Genomic DNA, 18,107 nt, shown 5'->3' with positions numbered 1-18,107 from the left:
TGACGGCTGTGTGCGAATTGTTGTAGGTCATTTTTACACTATATTCCTGCGTCAGCTCCGTCCAATTGCAGCTTAGGGTTCATGCACATGGGCGATTTTTCACTTTGACTCTTGAGAGTTTGAAATATCGCTATATGTACAAGTCTTGCATGAGAATAGAACATGTAACGTGCGGTGTCCCACACATCGGAGAATCTCAGGCACAACTCACATCGCTTGTGTAAATACACCCTAACAGGTTTTATTTTTTAGCAGATTCATCTGGACATGCAATATGGTTTAGTCTTAAAAGGACCCAAGTAAATTCTTGATATTTGTTAGACCAGAACTGGAAAAACATGGCGGCATTATTCCGGAAACCGTTCCACACCTGCTCATGGTTTGTGTCCGGTATTGTGACTCAGCTCCATTGTAGATAGATGTGGCACTTTGTTTGGAAGAAAGCAGCCATGTTTTTATAATTCTGGACAACCCCTTTAAGAGTACCAGGCTGATCTATAGCATTTTACATTCTAGAATGTGTATCTTACTGCCTCCACCAACGACAGAAGCAGCCAACCACAAGGTCATGTGACAGAAAATGAAGACCGTAGTGTGCAGTGGGCCGATTACAGAATGACTTATTGTGATGCATGTTACATTTTAAAATGTTGTTCTGCACCTGGAATACCCCATAAGCTTCCTGGATTCATCTGAAGCTGGTACTATATGGTGTGGCCACCGTCACACTTCTGGGAGTATATGGACTAAGGTTCACCATTGTGATCTACTCAGTCATGGGGCGATTTCATATCCCGTGAGCGCCTCTCTATTCTCTGCCAACTCTCTCTTACCTGAAGACTCTGGACAACGTAGTGACTGCAATTGTGTACTTCCCGGCTTACTCTCTTCACTTCACCCCTTAACTGATATCTTGGAATCACATGAATATCTTGTAGTAGCCCTGCTGGGGGGAAAATCATCACCTGCGGTAATTTTGAAGTTTAAAGGGGTTGTCCCGCGGCAGCAAGTGGGGTTATACACTTCTGTATGGCCATATGAATGCACTTTGTAATGTACATTGTGCATTAATTATGAGCCATACAGAAGTTATAAGAAGTTTTTCACTTACCTGTTCCGTTGCTGGCGTCCTCGTTTCCATGGAGCCGACTAATTTTCGCCGTCTAATGGCCAAATTAGCCGCGCTTGCGCAGTCCGGGTCTTCTTCTTTTCTGAATGGGGCTCCGTGTAGCTCCGCCCCGTCACGTGCCGATTCCAGCCAATCAGGAGGCTGGAATCGGCAATGGACCGCACAGAAGCCCTGCGGTCCACCGAGTGAGAAGATCCCCGCGGCCATCTTCATCAGGTAAGTAAGAAGTCACCGGAGCGCGGGGATTCAGGTAAGCACTCTCCGGTGATCTTTTTTAACCCCTGCATTGGGGGTGTCTCGCGCCGAACGGGGGGGGGGGGGGGGGTTGAAAAAAAAAAACCCGTTTCGGCGCGGGACAACCCCTTTAAGGCTGATCTCGCACGAGCAGCTTAGAATTGCGAAATCAGCGATTAGCGTCTGCGCCGACGATCCGCTAGCATAGAAAGGTATGGATTTTTGAGTGGAAGAAAAATCGCAGCACGCTCCATTTTACCACGGAATCCGCACAGACGGCCTCTATTGATGTTAATGGAGGCATGTGACCCACAGCCCATACACAGTGAAGATCGAGTATGGGTTACAAGTACTCGCGTTATCCAACCTGCTCGTGTGAGCCCGGGATTACTAGATGCAACGTTGTTAGAGATGAGCGAGCATACTCGCTAAGGGCAATTGCTCGATCGAGCATTGCCCTTAGTGAGTACCTGCCCGCTCAGGAGCAAAGATTCGGCTGCCGGCGGCGGGCGGGACGGACGGACGGAGGAGAGATCTCTCCCCCCCTCACTGCCGCAACTCACCTGTCATCCGCGCCGGCACCCGAACCTTTGCTTCAGAGCGGGGAGATACTCGCTAAGGACAATGCTCGCTCATCTCTAAACAATGTTGTTATTTGTGACACATGTATTGAAATGTCGCACAATGTTGAATTTAAATAGGTCTAGAGATGTTCCTAATATGTTTACACCACTGCCTGTAAGGGGTGTAACATCTGTTCTTTTTCGGCACAAATAGTAACTATCTAAATTGATTTTTATAAAAAAAAAAAAAAAAGGTGCAAGCTGTGCCAGAACTCTGGCACAACACCAGTAATCAATGCGCCACATTGTCTTCTGTGTCTTGTTGAGTTTTATTTCCTTATGTTCTTTTAGAAAACCCAACAGATTTTGGGGTCAGTCATTTAATTGTAGTTGGCCCAACCCATCACGCTAATGCATTATTCTTCCTACTACGTTTCATCAGCATTTTCTAAAAAAAAAGTCTACAAAAAAAAAAAAGAAAAATCATTTTTTGGGTTAATTCTTATATTAAAGGTTTTATTCACACAAAGAATAACATAAAATCGGTACAAGGGCATGAAGCCCAACAAACAACTCCAAAACGAAGCTTAACAAGAAAACATCCATATGTGAGAAACAACAAGAACGAGGTCGTATTAATAGGTGCAGTCAGACTGAAATCTGGTCCCATAAGGACCACAGAGCGGACAGTCGTTCCATGGTCCTGTATCCGGATGGTAGATTTCCAAAGGAGACGGATGGGCCCAAGTTCTTCTAACCCTGAGTAGTAAGGCACTTTGTGGCAGTGATGATGTGACTGGCATCTGGTCTGCATGCGTCCTTCTCAGTACATTAAGACACATAAGATCTAGTGTTACCTTCATCCCAGAAATCTTCTCATAAGTACCAACCGGACATGGTCCTTATAATGGTGGTAAGTGCCATAGCAGGAAGTAGTGATCCTACAAGTGTGCGACAACTGCCAGCCGGATGCAGGGGATCCAGCTTATGGAGTAATTCAGGGGCATCTTTCGCAGCCATCCACACGTTGATCTGCTTCACCTTTTATTGGCGCACATCAAGGACTTTTTTGACCAATCATCCTATTTATCAGGACATCAAGCACATTTCGTGGCACAAGTCTCAGCAAAACAGGGCATCGCCCGCAATTCACACACTAAAGACTCTTTTGCTATGCAGAAATGTAGCGTTAAGTTGTCAGGTACAACCCAGGGCAGCTTGGTAACGCACTGTATTCCTCTATCAGGATAAAACGAAGGGTCGCCAGCATCCAAAACTAACCAATTTGCATTGGCACCAGAACACAAACCCCATTGGGAATATTTATTAAGACTGGCATTTCAAACACCGGTCTAAATAAGATTTCCCTGGCACACAATGCACCTAATCTGTGAAGCAGCAGAGGCTCTTTATTTCTTAGGCGCTTCTTGTCACTTCGGTGCACCTACACAGAAATGTACACCAGCTCAAACCTTGCGTACATTTGTTGTATGTGGTCATGCCAGTTTCTGGCGTAAATACTATATAAATGTGTCAATCCGGGGCAGCCACGCCCCCTCCCAAAAAAGTGTCGAGAGTGGTACCAAAAAATGCAAAGTTTTGTGCAATTAGAGACTTGTCTACACTAGAATTCTGGCAGAAAAGCCTTTATAAACGTCCCCCCATGTATCACCCCACACAGGAGTCTTTCTCCAAAGTAAGACCTGTGCGGCTCGATACACGGGGGCACATTTATTACTGCTGTTGTGCCAGAGTTCTGGCGTACGTCGTACTTTTTTCTTTTGGCCCAAATCAATTTAGAAAAGTTAACGTTTTGTCCGTACCAAAAGCAGAGGTTCCTCTTCTCACTCCACTCTTCAAAATTGTGTAGACACAACTCCCCCCTAACAAGCCACATCAACTTTTTGGAAAATTGGCTTAAGTGATGTAAGCTTGTAAGTTTTTAAAAGTTACAAATTTTTTGTGCAGATAAGACTTGTGCCAAGTTTTGCAACTTTACGCAAGTTTTTCAATGATAAATTCCCCCCACACTATCTTGGTACCGGTGCCAATAAAAATCATTAAATTACAGATGCTGGTGAGCCTTATTTTAAGCACTTCATGTCTAGAGGGAAATTAGAATGGCTTCTTATTATATCTGGTAGAAACCTGTTATACCAATTCTGCCCATCACTTTGACTATTTTTTTAATCAGTGCGAGCAGAAATATGGCGCATGCTACACTAAAGTCCACTCTGTGGCCTGAGAGTGACAAGCGTGGCGGTAGCCATAAGGTGCTGTGGTTTTGGGTCTACAGTATAAATCAATATACAGAAGCAGTGCAAGGGGAGATATGGAAAGGGTGGGGTGGGGATTGGGGTGCAGGGAAGTTAAACCACAGCCGGCAGTAGTGCTAAACAGAAGGGCAGGATGACCACCCGTAATGGCAAACTTAGGATGAAAGGTCTGGCGATCAGTTCTACCTGGGAACAAGATGTAGTGCAGGTCAGATGGTGGCCTAGTAGTATAATAAAATGTCCCAGGGTAGGGAGCCTTCCCCGTGTGGTGCCAGCTGACAGTACTGCTCAATGACCGAACACGGAGCCATAACCAAGGAAAAGAACCCTACACGGTATCCACAGGCAGCAATCTCAACCTGCAGTCTTGCTGCCCATTTTGGCACAATGTGTGATCCTGTGAACAATGTCCAGCTTTAACAAACACAAACATAGTAGACGGGTTTAGGTTATAGTAAAAAAAAGAAAAGAAAAAAAGAAATATACCCCCACAGGCCATTCCACCATTACTGTAAAAACAGGGAGAACGATCATTTACGGAAAGTGATGAGATACTCGGGATATGCCTGGATGTCATGGAATATCACAAACATGGTTGGCCTGGCTGGGTTGTCGGTGACGCTGTCATACAGGTCGGTGGAGTTAGATGGATTCTTGGCCGGTGGAGCCACCATTCCCTGCTTACCAGCACAGAACTCTCCAACAAGGACCCGGGCCAGGTACATGTATTTAAGGCCATTTGCATCTGGTTTGGAGTACTGGTCATGTGCAGAATAATTGGAGTTCACAGCAAAATACGTCCCATTTCCATAATAGGCTGCTGTATAATACATAATGAGAAATAAGAGTCATTATTAGGACTGTACACAACATGTACCCTTGACCGTTATGTATCCCTGGTTACTCCAGCCGGGCCCCTGACTATTATGTATCCTGTATATCCATCCCTGAGCCCCTGACTGCCATATATACTATGTATCTCTTCCTGGGCCCTTGACACAACAGTCAGGCCATGTGTCTTACCATTCATTCCTGCGTAGCTTCGGTTGAATCCATTGTGGTTCACGGTTTGGGTTGTGTTGAAGTTTGTTCCGTGGAAGAGCTGCTCCTCGTTGGTTGTTTTTGTCTTGTTCTTGGTGTCGATTGCCTGTTTCTTTATCTGGTAATTCATCCACAGATTCTTGTTCTGAACCCTCTCTATCTGCAGAGACAGGAATGGGAGGTCAGTGCGGCCACATCTCACCAGGTGACATTACAACCAGTCGGCATACCTCTGGTGGTAACATACCGGTGCAACGTGGGCACATCTCACCAGGTGACATTACAACCAGCCAGCATACCTCTGGTGGTAACATAAAGCTGCAATGTGGTCACATACCACCAGAGGGATGCTCGCTGGTTGTAATGTCACCTGGTGAGATGTGACCTCATTGCATCTTTATGTTACCACCAGAGGGATGTGGGCTGGTTGTAATGTCAGCTGGTGAGAACATAAAGATACAAAGTGGTCACATCTCACCAGGTGACATTACAACCAGCCACCGTTCCTCTAGGGGTAATGTACCAGCGCTGTGTGGCTGTGTCTCCACCATCTCTCTGGCGATAATGTACCAGTTCTATGCTGCGGCATCTAAGCAGGTGACACCACAATACAGACATCATCCCTCTGACAGTAATGTACCAGTGCAGTGTAGCTACATTTCACCAGCTGCCATTACAACCAGCCACTGTCCCTCTGAAGGTGATGTACAGTGCTGTGTAAGAACCCCAATTCCAAAATAAGTTGGGACGCTATGTAAAAATGTAAAGCAAGAAAAAAAAGAAAAGAAAAGAAAAAGATGAATGCCATAATTTGGAAATCTCATATAATGAAAATCATATTTTAGTCATAGTAGAACATAGAACACATGTCAGAAGGGGAAAGTGAGAGGTTTTTCTATTACTAAAAAAAAAAAAAATTAACTAAATTTAGAAATTGATGGCAGCAACACATCTAACAGAAAGGTTTAAAAAGTTAGTGGTACTAATGAAAAACACTTGGAGGGTCAATTTTCTATTAAGTCACATGGATACTTGTGGGTTATCTGTCACAACTTATTTAAGGTTTTACTATCGACACTATCTTGCAGGCTATTGCCGCATTTATACCACCTGAATAATATATTATAAATATTTATGCTTTGGAGAAAAAAAAAAAAAAAAAAAAGTTTAACCCCTTGAGTGGCGGGTTTCCTACCACCCTGTCAGACCCACCAGGGCAGGTTTTTTAAAATGGTCTAATCATTGAATTTCAACTAGTTTTGCAGTTGCGTCTCAAGAGCCATAACTTTTTCATTTTTCCATTGACATGGCCATATAAGGGCTTGTTTTTTGCAGGACAAGTTGTGATTTTTTAAACAGGGGGGAGGAAAAAAAGAAATGGGGAAAAAAGAAAAAAAGGGGCCATGTCATTAAGGGGTTAAATAATGTATTAACTTCCTTCTCTGGGTCATTACGACGCATGGATACCACATGTGTGATTGTATTTTTGATTTTTTACAAAGTAAAGGGAGACAAGTGTTTTTTTAAAATTTTTTTTTTTTTTGTCCCTTTAGGGGACTTCCACAGGGACCCATCAGGACCCCTGATCACATTCCGGGGGTCCGATGGTGACAGCCCTTTACATGCTGCAGTGACAGCCCTTTACATGCTGCAGTCACATAGACTGCAGCATGTAAAGGGTTAACACAGCAGAGATTGGAGGTTTTCTCTGATCTCTGCTGTAAGAGCTAGTACCTAGCTGTCCTCTGACAGCTAACAACCAGCTCTCCCTGCCACAGAGACCATCGGCTTGCTTATGACAAGCCGATGGTCTCTATGGCAACTTGTAAACAAAGCAGGACATTGCCGACATGTTGGCAATATCTTCTGCTCATTTTTCGAAGCCCTAGCGCTGCTCTGTGTGGGTCTGTGCAGGCAGAGCACACTGTCACAGCTTGTGGCATTGTGCTCTGCAGCTCCCATAGCGATACATAGCCCGGAAGATGCTATGAGCAGTGGAGCTCGTCCCCGGAAATTTTCCGGGCGTGCCACTCAAGGGGTTAATAAGTAAATACTGTCTTTTTCTGCATCTGTATTGATGAAACATTTGTGAAATTAATTTTAAAAAAGTAGTGACAGTAACCCACAAGTACCGTCACATAACTGTATGAGCAGAGCCAGAGTTTCTCAAAAGCAAAGATAAGCAATCTGCGAAAAAATTGTCGAACAATTTCAGAAAAATGTTCCTCAACGTAAAATTGCAAAGATTTTCAATATGCCATCATCTACAGAACATAATATCATCAAAAGATTCAGAGAATCTGAAGAAATTCATATGTACAAGGGACAAGGCCGATGGTCAATATTGGATGCTTGAGATCTATGGGTCCTCAGACGTCCCTGCATTAAAAACAGGTATGATTCTGTAAAGCAAATCACTGCATGGGCTCAGGAATACTTCCAGGAATCATCATCTGTGAACACAGTTTGCCGTACAATCCACAAATACAAGTTAAAGCTGTATCCTACAAAGAAGAAACCACATATAATACAATTCATAAACACCAGCGTCTTCTCTGGGCCAAAGCTCATTTACAATGTTAAACTGTTCTGTGGACAGAGGAAGCAACATTTGAAAATTTGTTTTTGGAAATAACGGACGCTGTATCCTACGGACTCAAGAGGGGAGACCAGCCAGTTTGTTATCAGCGCACAGATCTACATCTCTGATGGTATGGGGTTACATTAGTGCCTATGGCATTGTCAGAATACACATATTGAAAGGCACTATCCATGCTGAGCGGTATATAAAAGGTTATAGAACAACATCTGCTCCATCCAGACAACATCTCCTTTAGGGAAGGCCTTGCATTTCTCAACAACACAATGCTTAACCACATACTGCATCCATCACAACAGCATGGCTGCACAGAACTGCCACCTGCAAGTCACACCTTTCACCAATAGAAAACATTTGGTGCATTATGAAATGAAAAATCCAGCAAAGACGACCGAGGACTGTAAAGCCGCTAGAATCCTACATCAGGCAAGAATGGGACAACATTCCTCTCCAAAAAATGCAGCAATTGGTCTCCTCACTTCCCAGACATTTACAGACTGTTGTAAAAAGAAGAAGGAATGCTACACAAAGGTAATCATGGCCCCGCCCCACTTTTTTGGATGTGTTGCTGCCATCAATGTCTAAAAGAAGTTAATATTTTTTAAATGAAATATAAAAATGTCTCCCATTCCCCATGTGATTTGGGTTCTATGTTCTACTGTGAATGGAATATGCTTAGATGATATTTCCAAATCATTACAATCTTTTTTTCCCTTTACATTTTACACAGTGTCTAAACTTTTTGGGAAAGAAGGGCTACAATGTCCCATGTGCACCAAGCTACATTTGCAGATGGATATGACAGGATCTGAACATATTCTTTGTCTTGTGTGCCTCGATCCTTACTCAGAACTTCAGTCAACATAACTCTGTAAAAGGGAAGAAGTGAACGATGTCACAATGTAACCACATCCACCATATAATGCGATCTGCTTGTGTGGCCCATTAGACCATAACGTCTGTGCTTCCCCGGTGTAGAAGGTTATAGTGTAGAGGCAATTACATTGACTATTCTCATCTGACACGTCTTTCTGAATTTCGCTTCAACATCATTGTATTCTTGACTTCCAGGGTTTAATTGTACCACTGTCACATCACTGCCGCTCATCGATGTCCAGCTTGAAGGCATCTCGAATTGTCCTAGAAGAGAAATGATTATTAGTTACTCGCTCATCTTTTTATCTCTCAGGAGAGAGAGGACTCACTACGTGAGTAGGAACCGCCTGTACTCAACACTCTATAGAGTGCGGAAGTGGCTACTGAGCAATATGACAGGTGGCCTCGAACACACCGTAAGTGGAATAGGTGACCACATGCCGCGATGCTTATTAACTGCTACTATTAACTGCAAGACCAAATTTGTTTGAGTACAAACAACAGTACCTGCTAGAATTAAGGCCTTTTTGTTGGGGTTAGCAAAGAACGTCACGCAGCGAAGTACTCAACATCACAGTAACTTACTGGAGGTAGGGTCATGATAACTTGGCTGTCCATAGGACCTTAGTGTAGCGCTTTATGTAACACTGTTGGGGCACTAATCTCCGAGCTACAGCATTTCTCCAGAGCTTCCTGCTGTAAGCGTTCACTTCACAAACCTCACTTCAGTGCTCCATTACATATGCTGCCTGGTAGGCCCTAGGTGGCCACTCCTTAACCATCTGACTTGAGCCAAGCGTGCGCATCCTCACATGTCCCCCAGCTTAAAGGCACAGGCCACCAAACAAAGAAAACTGTACAATGTACTTCAAACATACAATATGAGAGAGGTTACGTCAACCCCTTACATAGGTACTCTGCCATACTAGGTCTACACAGAGATGTCTGAATGACTCTTGTCCCCTTCACCAGGCATGGTGAAGCCGGAGAGTCATTTTATACATCCCATCGCATCTCTATAAATGGAGCTCTTTAAGCCCCTTTGGTAAACCATACTGGTGGAGCTGATGATAATGCCGATGAGAAAAGTGTTAAACCAAATAAGATAAGTGATGGCGTTGGGAGGTTTGAAGGATACGTAAATGGCTTATTGGGGGTGGGCTGCTGAGGTGGTCCAGAGTCGGTCCTCTCTCTTTTGCACTTCTTGTCCAGTAAGTTTTTTTGGGGTTACTCAATTTTGTTGCGGTAATAGGTAGATGAACGAAGCGAGATAACAAAGTTCGTAAGGTATGGTGGGGCCTCAGTCAGGAGATTGAAGTGAATAAAAGATATATTTCGGATAACCTAGAAGGTCCCTCTGGGTGTGTTACAGTAAATATGGTCGTGTTATGAGGCAGTGATATGCACCCGGTTGCATCTGATGGTGGAGGTTTGCTTGAAAGACCCATTCCTGATGGTACGTTTTAGTGAAACCTTTGATAGAAGCACATAAATCGTAGTAGAAATGCTTGTCTAGAGGGGTGATTTTATCAACTATGGAGCATATATACACAAACTATAGGGGAAATCATAAATCCAACTCAGAAACATCTAGATCAAGGGTGGTCTTATGGAGTCACTGCACGTGGTTTATAAAATCAATGTTTTCAACAAAGTCACTGAGTCAATGGGCCTCATTTATCAACATTGTAAGAGCAAGACTGGCCTTGTTGCCCATAGCAACCAATCAGAGTGCAGCTTACATTTCAAGAACAGCTCTGGTAAAATTTAAGTTGCGCTGGGATTGGTTGCTATGGACAACAGGGACAATTTCACTCTTACACAGTGTTTATAAATGAGGCTCGAGGTCATTATTTATTGGGGATGATGGAAATTGTTGTACCGTGGATACAAAAAGTCTACATACCCCTGTTAAAATGGCAGGTTTTTGTCATGTTAAAAAATCCAACAGTGGCCTGACAGATTTACTATAATTTATGCCAAAAATTGCCATAAACTATAGATGAAATTTCCATCAGCTCATACCTGACATAGTTTTCATATTTGGTACAAAAAAATGATAAATTACTTAGATCAGCTTAAAAACCACTGGTCCAAGTAAATCTGCCCCTCTATGTAATTAGTCACATGTAGATGGGGGCATTACTACAACTCCATACAAGGTCACCATGTGCATGAGCTTAAAGGGGTTCTGTCACAAAGAAAGAAAAATTCTATACTTATCTATTCCTCCACCCATCAGTCTACTTACCAGATCTTCACCTCCCCCATCTTCTCCTGTCTCCTGCAGTCCGGGGGTAGTCACTTCAACTTCAGCTGCCTGATTATTCTTCTTCCTGTGAGGTTACATACATTTGATTGGCAGTCTTCTGCCTGCCAACCAATGTATGTTACATCACAGCTCACAGGCCAGAAGGAGGACTGCCTATCTTCTTCAGAGATTGCTCATGCGAGCTGTCTCTGAAATAGATTACGATTCCTTCCTAGGCGGTGAAGCTACAGTACAGGGATGTGACCTTCACTGACCAGGCCGGAAGGAATTTGAGGAATGCAACCTTTATAATAAACTGGGCCCAGCGTGCGCTGAGGTGACCCAGGACACTGCAGAAGCTCAGCTAGGAGAAGATTGCTAAGAAAGAACCGACAGGGAAGGAAGAGGTAAGTATAGTTTTTTTTTAAATGACAAAACTCCTTTAATAAGAGATACAAGTGATTACCGTGTTTAGAAATGCGGTCAATCTTCATTTCTTGTCCTGTGGGGTCCTGCATAGACTTCAGCTCCATCAATACGGTGTAGGTGACTCCAGCCAGGTCAATGTGCAGACTTTGCATCTGGGAACTCTTGGCCTCTTCCAGCTCCAGGTTTGTCATTGGATCAAATGGCACGAAGCCGGTGCCGTTATCATATCTCCACTCCACAAGGTTACTGCAGAGCTCGGCCTCTCGCTCTCTGGTCTTCTTCTCCCGCACCTTCTTGATCAGGTATTGGATTCTGTTGGTCATTTCCAGGACGTCTCTGGTGAGACCACTTATTTTAACCGTGGAACCGGGAGATTCGAAAGAAACAAAGACTTCAAGTCTCCTTTGATCCTGGGATAAGGTGCGATGGTCTTGGTCATCAAACTCCAGGATCCAGTCATCGGTGATGAGGTTCTCATGCTGCTCCTTCAGTATAAGAGTCTGGAGCCAGGCCGACGTGTCCGTCACAGCGTTCTTGGTCTCCGCACACAGGTGGAATATAGCCGACTCAATGTTCTCTCGTAGCTCAAACACTTTTGGTTCCTTCTCCTCACCGGGTTTTGATGTGAAATAACCGACCACAGCTGCAATACAAAAAAAGACAAAAAGTTACCACAGGACAACAACACAGCAAAATATAAGCATTTTCAACCCCTTAACGCTACAAGATGTACATTTACGTCCTGGAGGTTCAGGGTCTGTATTAAGGGAGATCAGAGGTTTCTTACAGGCCACACCCACCCACAACAGCTTCGATAAGCAGCATAGCTGATGGGGGCTGTTAACACTTTAAATGCCACCGCCAATTCTGACGGCAACGTTTAAATGCCCCGATCGATGTTCAGGGATCCTGCAATGCCTCCCACGATTAGATTGTAGCTTGCTGTGCAGTTGCCATTGCAGATTGCCTATCAAGCCATGCTTGTGGCGTGGCTTGATGGGATTGCCTGTCAGATCGCGGTATGATGTAATGCTATGGTATCACATCATACAGCAGGACATCACATCATCACATCAATCAAGCCATCGCAAGTTCTTGTCCCCTATGGGGACTTAAAGAAAAAAAAAATAAATGTAAAAAAATTAGTTAAAAAAAAAGTTGATTAAAAAAAAAAATGTTTAAAGTAAAATGATAACAAAACCAAAAAACTTTTGGTCATATTTATGATAAGAGTCTAAATAATAAAACCCCAAAACATATTTAGTATTGCTGCATCCGTAAAAGACCGATCTATCAAAGAAAAAAAAATGCCAGAATTGTGCTTTTTTTGGTTGCCCTGTCTTTAAGAAAAAATGTAATAAAAAGCAAATCGAAAAGTCATATGTCCTCCAAAATGGTACCAATAGAAAATTTAGGATTTTGCGCCAAAAAATGCGCCCTCGCACAACTTTGTCGACGGAAAAATAAAAAAAAGTTATGGCAGTCAGAATATAGCGGCAGAAAATAAATTTTGAAAAAATTAAAATATATCTTTGGAAAAAAATTGAAGAAGTAGTACAGCAAAAAACAAAAAACAAAAACAAAAACAAAACAAAAAACACTAACTAAAAAAAATTTGGCATCGTAGTAATCGTACTGATCCATAGAATAAAGTTAACATGTGATTTTTATTGCTTTATGTACCGTGTAGAAACAAGACACTCCCCACAACTCCCAAGATGGCAGAATTTAGGTTTTTGTTTTCCATTTCATTCCACTTAGAATTTTTTTAAATGTTTTTCAGTATATTATATAGTACATTAAACAATACAATTGAAGAATACAACTCATCCCTCAAAAAACAAGCTCTCAGATACCTACGTCGATGGATAAATAAAAGTTATGATTTTTTTTTTTTAAAGGATGGGAGAAGGGGAGTAAATACTGAAAATGGGGCAAAAAAATGAAAAGAAAAAAAAAGGAGTCAAAGGGCTCATTCAGCCTCAAACGACTATCCCAGAACTTCTACATTTAGGACTTACTCTCAGGATCAATGTAGATCAATGCAGGTCCGCTGTTTGAAATGCCTAAAGGTGCTTGGTTGAGCACCACTGTCACTTCAGTGCATATCAGGCACAACGCTGTGCATTTCATAGTGGTGGTGCCTGGTATTGCAGCTCAATTGTATTCACTTGAATAGGAACAAGCTTCACTTGTGAACAATGAAGTTGACATTACAGGCCTGAGAAGAGGGCTGATTGGCAGAGGTAACAAGCAGTGGACAATACCAATCTGTTATTTATAGCTTATTCTTAGGATAGGTCATCAATTTGAAGTTCTGGCAAACCATTTGAATCCTTCCCTTCACAGGACGTATATAAGTGGGTGAGAAGGTGTTCCCACAAAATGACGTATATTTACATCATATGGATAGCACGGGCTCAGGAGCTAAACCCCTGCCATCCGCAAAGGAAGTCGGCTTTGACTAACACCAAGCCTCAGCCTCTAAAGGCAATGCACGCCATCCTATAAATAGGGGATAACTTTTTTGTGGGACAACCCTTGTAAGAAGGGTAACAGGAGAAGTTGTCAAAAATACAACCTCATCGCTCTGCTCTCTGCTTAATCTCCCAAACTTTATGGTCCAAACACAGGAGCAGGAACAGAGAGTTCCTAGTACTACCTGTAGTATGTACAGAGGGCAAGCAGACTGGAAGCAAATAGCTGCAGAGCAGGAAGTGATGTCAAAAGAGGTGGGATGAAATTTATGAATATATAGACAACTGGCCGTTACCATTACCCTTATTAAAAGGGGTGTGCTTTTAGCCAGTCTAATAGTGTCCAATCAGAGCTGGAAGGTAGTTGGTGGCCGGGCCGAGAGCTAGCGCGCAAACGCTACTGAGATCCCAGACACCAGGGTGAGGCGAAAGAAGTAAGAAGTTCTCAATGGTGGAGGTGGTTGCTTACCCAACCCAAGCAGTAAACATTAAGAGGGCAGAGAAATCAATATCTGCAGAACGGAACATTTTGGAAATAAATAAATATCATATGGTCGAGTACATTGTTCTACGATTTAGAACGCATTAAAACAGGATTCCCGAGATGACACTACCCCTTTAAGCACTGAACTCACAGTCTCTCATTCGGGAGAACAGTGACTTCTCCTTGGGCAGGTTGGTTCCTTCTTTCTTCTTCATACTAGTGTAGAAGTCATTTAACATTTTCTGCTGGAAGATGATTACTTTCACCGTCTGAAGACATTGGGCGGATTTGGACTTGGCAAATTCGGTTACAGCTTCTAACATGATATCAGCCACCACAGCCGAGGACACATTACCCGCACCTGTGACACCAAAAGCAATATTAACGTGATTAAATTGTATAGAGTTATCAATAACAAAGTTACATGTAAGACAATTTTGCCGATTTAACCAAATATTGGAAAATGGCAGAATCTTCTATATAAGAGACACTTCTCTATGTGCCATCTCATGGCTCGTATCCATTCACACTAGGTCATAGCCTACATCTGGTGCATGTTACGGCTCTTTTTAGTCATAAAAGTTCCAAGACCTCGTGATACATTTGGCGCACGCCACACACTGAACTTAAATTTTGGTGCAATGTGCATTTCTGGCAGAACCTGCTAAATCTCCCCCAATGATACAACCCTTTCTTTGCTTCATCTCACAATTAAGAAAAGAGAACATAAATATGATGGAAGTCAAACCTGTCCCTATGGCTGGGAGTGCGACTGATGAGGCCTGGAGGTTCTCGCACTCCATGAGAGATGCAGTCATAAAGTCTTTAATGCCTTGTGCTGAATTTGTGCCCATAACATGAAGAATATGTTGGCAGAGGAGATTTCCACTCTTGGTAGTGATATGGTTGCCCTTGCTTTGGGGTGCTGTGGATACAAACATTGATGACATGAGCGATGACATCATTAGATTGTTGTAGCATTAATTATGGCCCGTGGAGACAGAAATAATGTAACAAGCAGAAAACCTTACTTCCAGCACTAAATTAGATGCAGATCCTCCTCTAATGTGTATGGCTGGAGGCTTCTGCTCCGAGATCCTCTGTAGTGAGGGATTTCTCACGAAGCTGGTGGGTTCATCTACAAGAGTGTTTTGGATGGAGCTAGCTTTAAAGAGGACCTGTCATGTCTTCACCTCCGTGAGGCTGCTGACCCCAACAATGTGTTTCCCTTGTTTACGCTCACCTCCATACTGGTTATTCTTAGATTCAACTCCTGTCACTGTGAGTGTCAATGGGCGGCTTACATTAATTACTGTCAATGAAGTCTAACATCACTCATTGACAGTAAGCAGTGGGAACTGCCCACTTGTCACTTTCATAGCACCAAGAGCCGAAACTAGGAACCCGTACAGGGGAACAGGGGTGCATCTAAACAAAAGAAAGGCACTGTTGAATTCAAAGGCACCACAGCTGCAAAGTTATGCAGCTGACCTCTCTGACACGTAAATTTACATCCTAGGTGGAAAGGTGTTCCAGCTGCAACTGACAGCCGACCTTCTGCTACAACAGCGGGGATCGGTGAGAACACCAATCACCACTGTTGACTCCTGATAGACTGATCAATGTTGATTGGGCATGTAAAAGGTTCACAGAGGGAGGGCGCTCCCTTTGTGACACCATAAGCCCTCTGCAGTGTAATTGCCAAGGGTCAAACTTTTAAATTCTGATTTTGTATCTGTTTTCTCTCAGAAAACTGATCTTCCCTGTGCTATTGGGGTATTAAAAGAATGCAGGCTATCTATAAGCAGAGAGATGGTGAGGGAACAATTAGCTAACTTAAATAATTTCAAGTATCAAGGTCCAGATGAATTACATCCTAGGATACTAAAGGAAGCAGTGGACGTAATTACTGAACCACTCGCCATAATATTGAAAATCCCTGGAGAACAGGAGAAGTCCCAGAAGATTGGAAGAGGGCAAATATGTTGTCCCCATCTTCAAAAAACAAATAAATAAAAGGTAGAGGTGGATCCAGGAAACTACAGGCCTGTGAGCCTGACTTCTATACCGGGGACGGTCTTTGAACAAATTATTAAACAGCATTTATGCACGCGCTGTGATGAGAATAAAGTATTTACCCAGAGCCAGCATGGGTTTGTAACAAACAAGTCATGCTAGACTAATCTAATTTCCTTCTATGATAAAATCTCTGACTGAGTTGATCAGGCAAATGCAGTGGATATAGTATATCTTGACTTTAGTAAAGCATTTGACAAAGTATCTCATACCAGACTTATTGAAAACAAAATGACCAAATATGATATTGACAAGGCAACTATTAGGTGGATTCACAACTGGCTGAGTGATTGTACTCAAAGAGTGGTCATAAATGGCTGCACATCCAAGTGGAAGAATGTATCAAGTGGGGTACCACAAGGCTCTGTCCTAGGCCCAGTGTTGGTCAACATTTTTATAAATGATCTGGAGAAGGGAATTGATGGGAAACTGATCAAATTTGCTGATGACACAAAGCTAGGAGGAATAGCTAACACTAGGGAAAAGAGAGAGGGAGTATTCAAAAAGATCTAGAAAAGCTTGAACAGTGAGCAGCGACTAACAGAATGCTATTTAACAAGGAGAAATGCAAAGTCCTACTTCTGGGCAAGAAAAATGAAAAAAAATGGGAGGAATTGGGCTAAACAGCAGCACATGTGAAAAAGACTTGGGTATACTAATAGATCATAGACTGAACATGAGTCAACAATGTGATGTAGCAGCCAAACACAATTCTGGGATGTACTAAGAGAAGCATAGAGATTAAATCACGTGAGGTAATTATCCCCCTCCACTAGGCCACATGCGGAATACAGCCCTGGCGTCAGCACGTATCTGCTTTTCGAATCTTGAACCTGTACTGCGGATGGTCCGCACAGCTCGACGTCGAACATGCGCAGTATAGATTTTTTATTTATTTATTTTTTTAACTGCTTTTCCCGCAGAATCCATGGTCCATCAGCAATGTAAATTTCGGACAGGACGTGTGTCAGACGGCTTCTATTGACTACAACGGAAGCAGTGCGTGCGAGACCGCAGTAAAATGGAGCATGCAGGGATTTTTCATAAAGAATCATTTTTCTATAGCATGCTATGGAGAGTTATTGCTGCGGAATCCGGAGGCAAATGCTTGCTCCGGATTATACAGCAAAAACTCGTCCGTGCACATGAGGCCTTAGGCCTCATGTCCACGGGGAAAATCAGATCCGCTGCAGATTCTACATGGAGAATCTGCAGCGGGTCCCTCCTGCCCCGCGGACATGAGGGCTGAAAATAAGAATTTAAAAGAATTTACCTATCCGTAGCGGGCGGGGAAGGTCTGCTGTTCCTCACGGCCGGATCTTCTTTTTCGGCCGGCGGATGAATTCGTCACGCCGGCGGCACCTCGGCGGCACATCGTCGACGTGCCGCGCGCATGCGCCGGGCACATCCGCCGAGCCGAAGCAAGAAAGATGCGGCCGTGAGGAAGAGAAGATCTTCCCGGTCCGCTCCGGATGGGTAAATACTTTTAAATTCCTATTTTAGGTCTCCCGCGGATCCAGACGGCTTCCATAGGCTTCAATAGAAGCCCGCGGGAGCCGTCCCCGCGGGAGACCCGCACGAAAATGGAGCATGGTCCAGATTTTTTCATGCTCCATTTTTTTTAAAATCCCTTTTATTGACCATCCGCGGGTATTTATCTACCCGCGGGTGG

The 18,107-nt window shown here is 43.3% G+C and overlaps 2 protein-coding genes across 2 annotated transcripts in view; one reads left to right on the top strand and one right to left on the bottom strand.

The window, feature by feature from the left end:
• LOC136576196 (protein mono-ADP-ribosyltransferase PARP14-like) overlaps positions 1–18,107 on the top strand; it is a 913,674-nt gene that overhangs the window by 672,349 nt on the left and 223,218 nt on the right. The window lies entirely within an intron of this gene.
• Positions 2,422–18,107, bottom strand: part of LOC136576193 (protein mono-ADP-ribosyltransferase PARP14-like) — a 52,147-nt gene continuing 36,461 nt past the window's right edge. The window contains exons 12-17 of the mRNA XM_066575278.1: positions 15,108–15,284; positions 14,511–14,720; positions 11,436–12,041; positions 8,846–8,982; positions 5,226–5,403; positions 2,422–5,022 (exon numbers count right to left, since the gene is read on the bottom strand). Of these exons, the coding sequence (XP_066431375.1) occupies positions 4,733–5,022; positions 5,226–5,403; positions 8,846–8,982; positions 11,436–12,041; positions 14,511–14,720; positions 15,108–15,284 (1,598 nt within the window). The 3' untranslated portion in view covers positions 2,422–4,732. The remainder of the gene's footprint in view (positions 5,023–5,225; positions 5,404–8,845; positions 8,983–11,435; positions 12,042–14,510; positions 14,721–15,107; positions 15,285–18,107) is intronic.

This window comes from Eleutherodactylus coqui, chromosome 8 (genome assembly GCF_035609145.1).
Source record: "Eleutherodactylus coqui strain aEleCoq1 chromosome 8, aEleCoq1.hap1, whole genome shotgun sequence".
In the NCBI taxonomy this organism is placed as follows: domain Eukaryota; kingdom Metazoa; phylum Chordata; class Amphibia; order Anura; family Eleutherodactylidae; genus Eleutherodactylus; species Eleutherodactylus coqui.
This window is presented reverse-complemented; position numbering and strand designations above follow the sequence as displayed.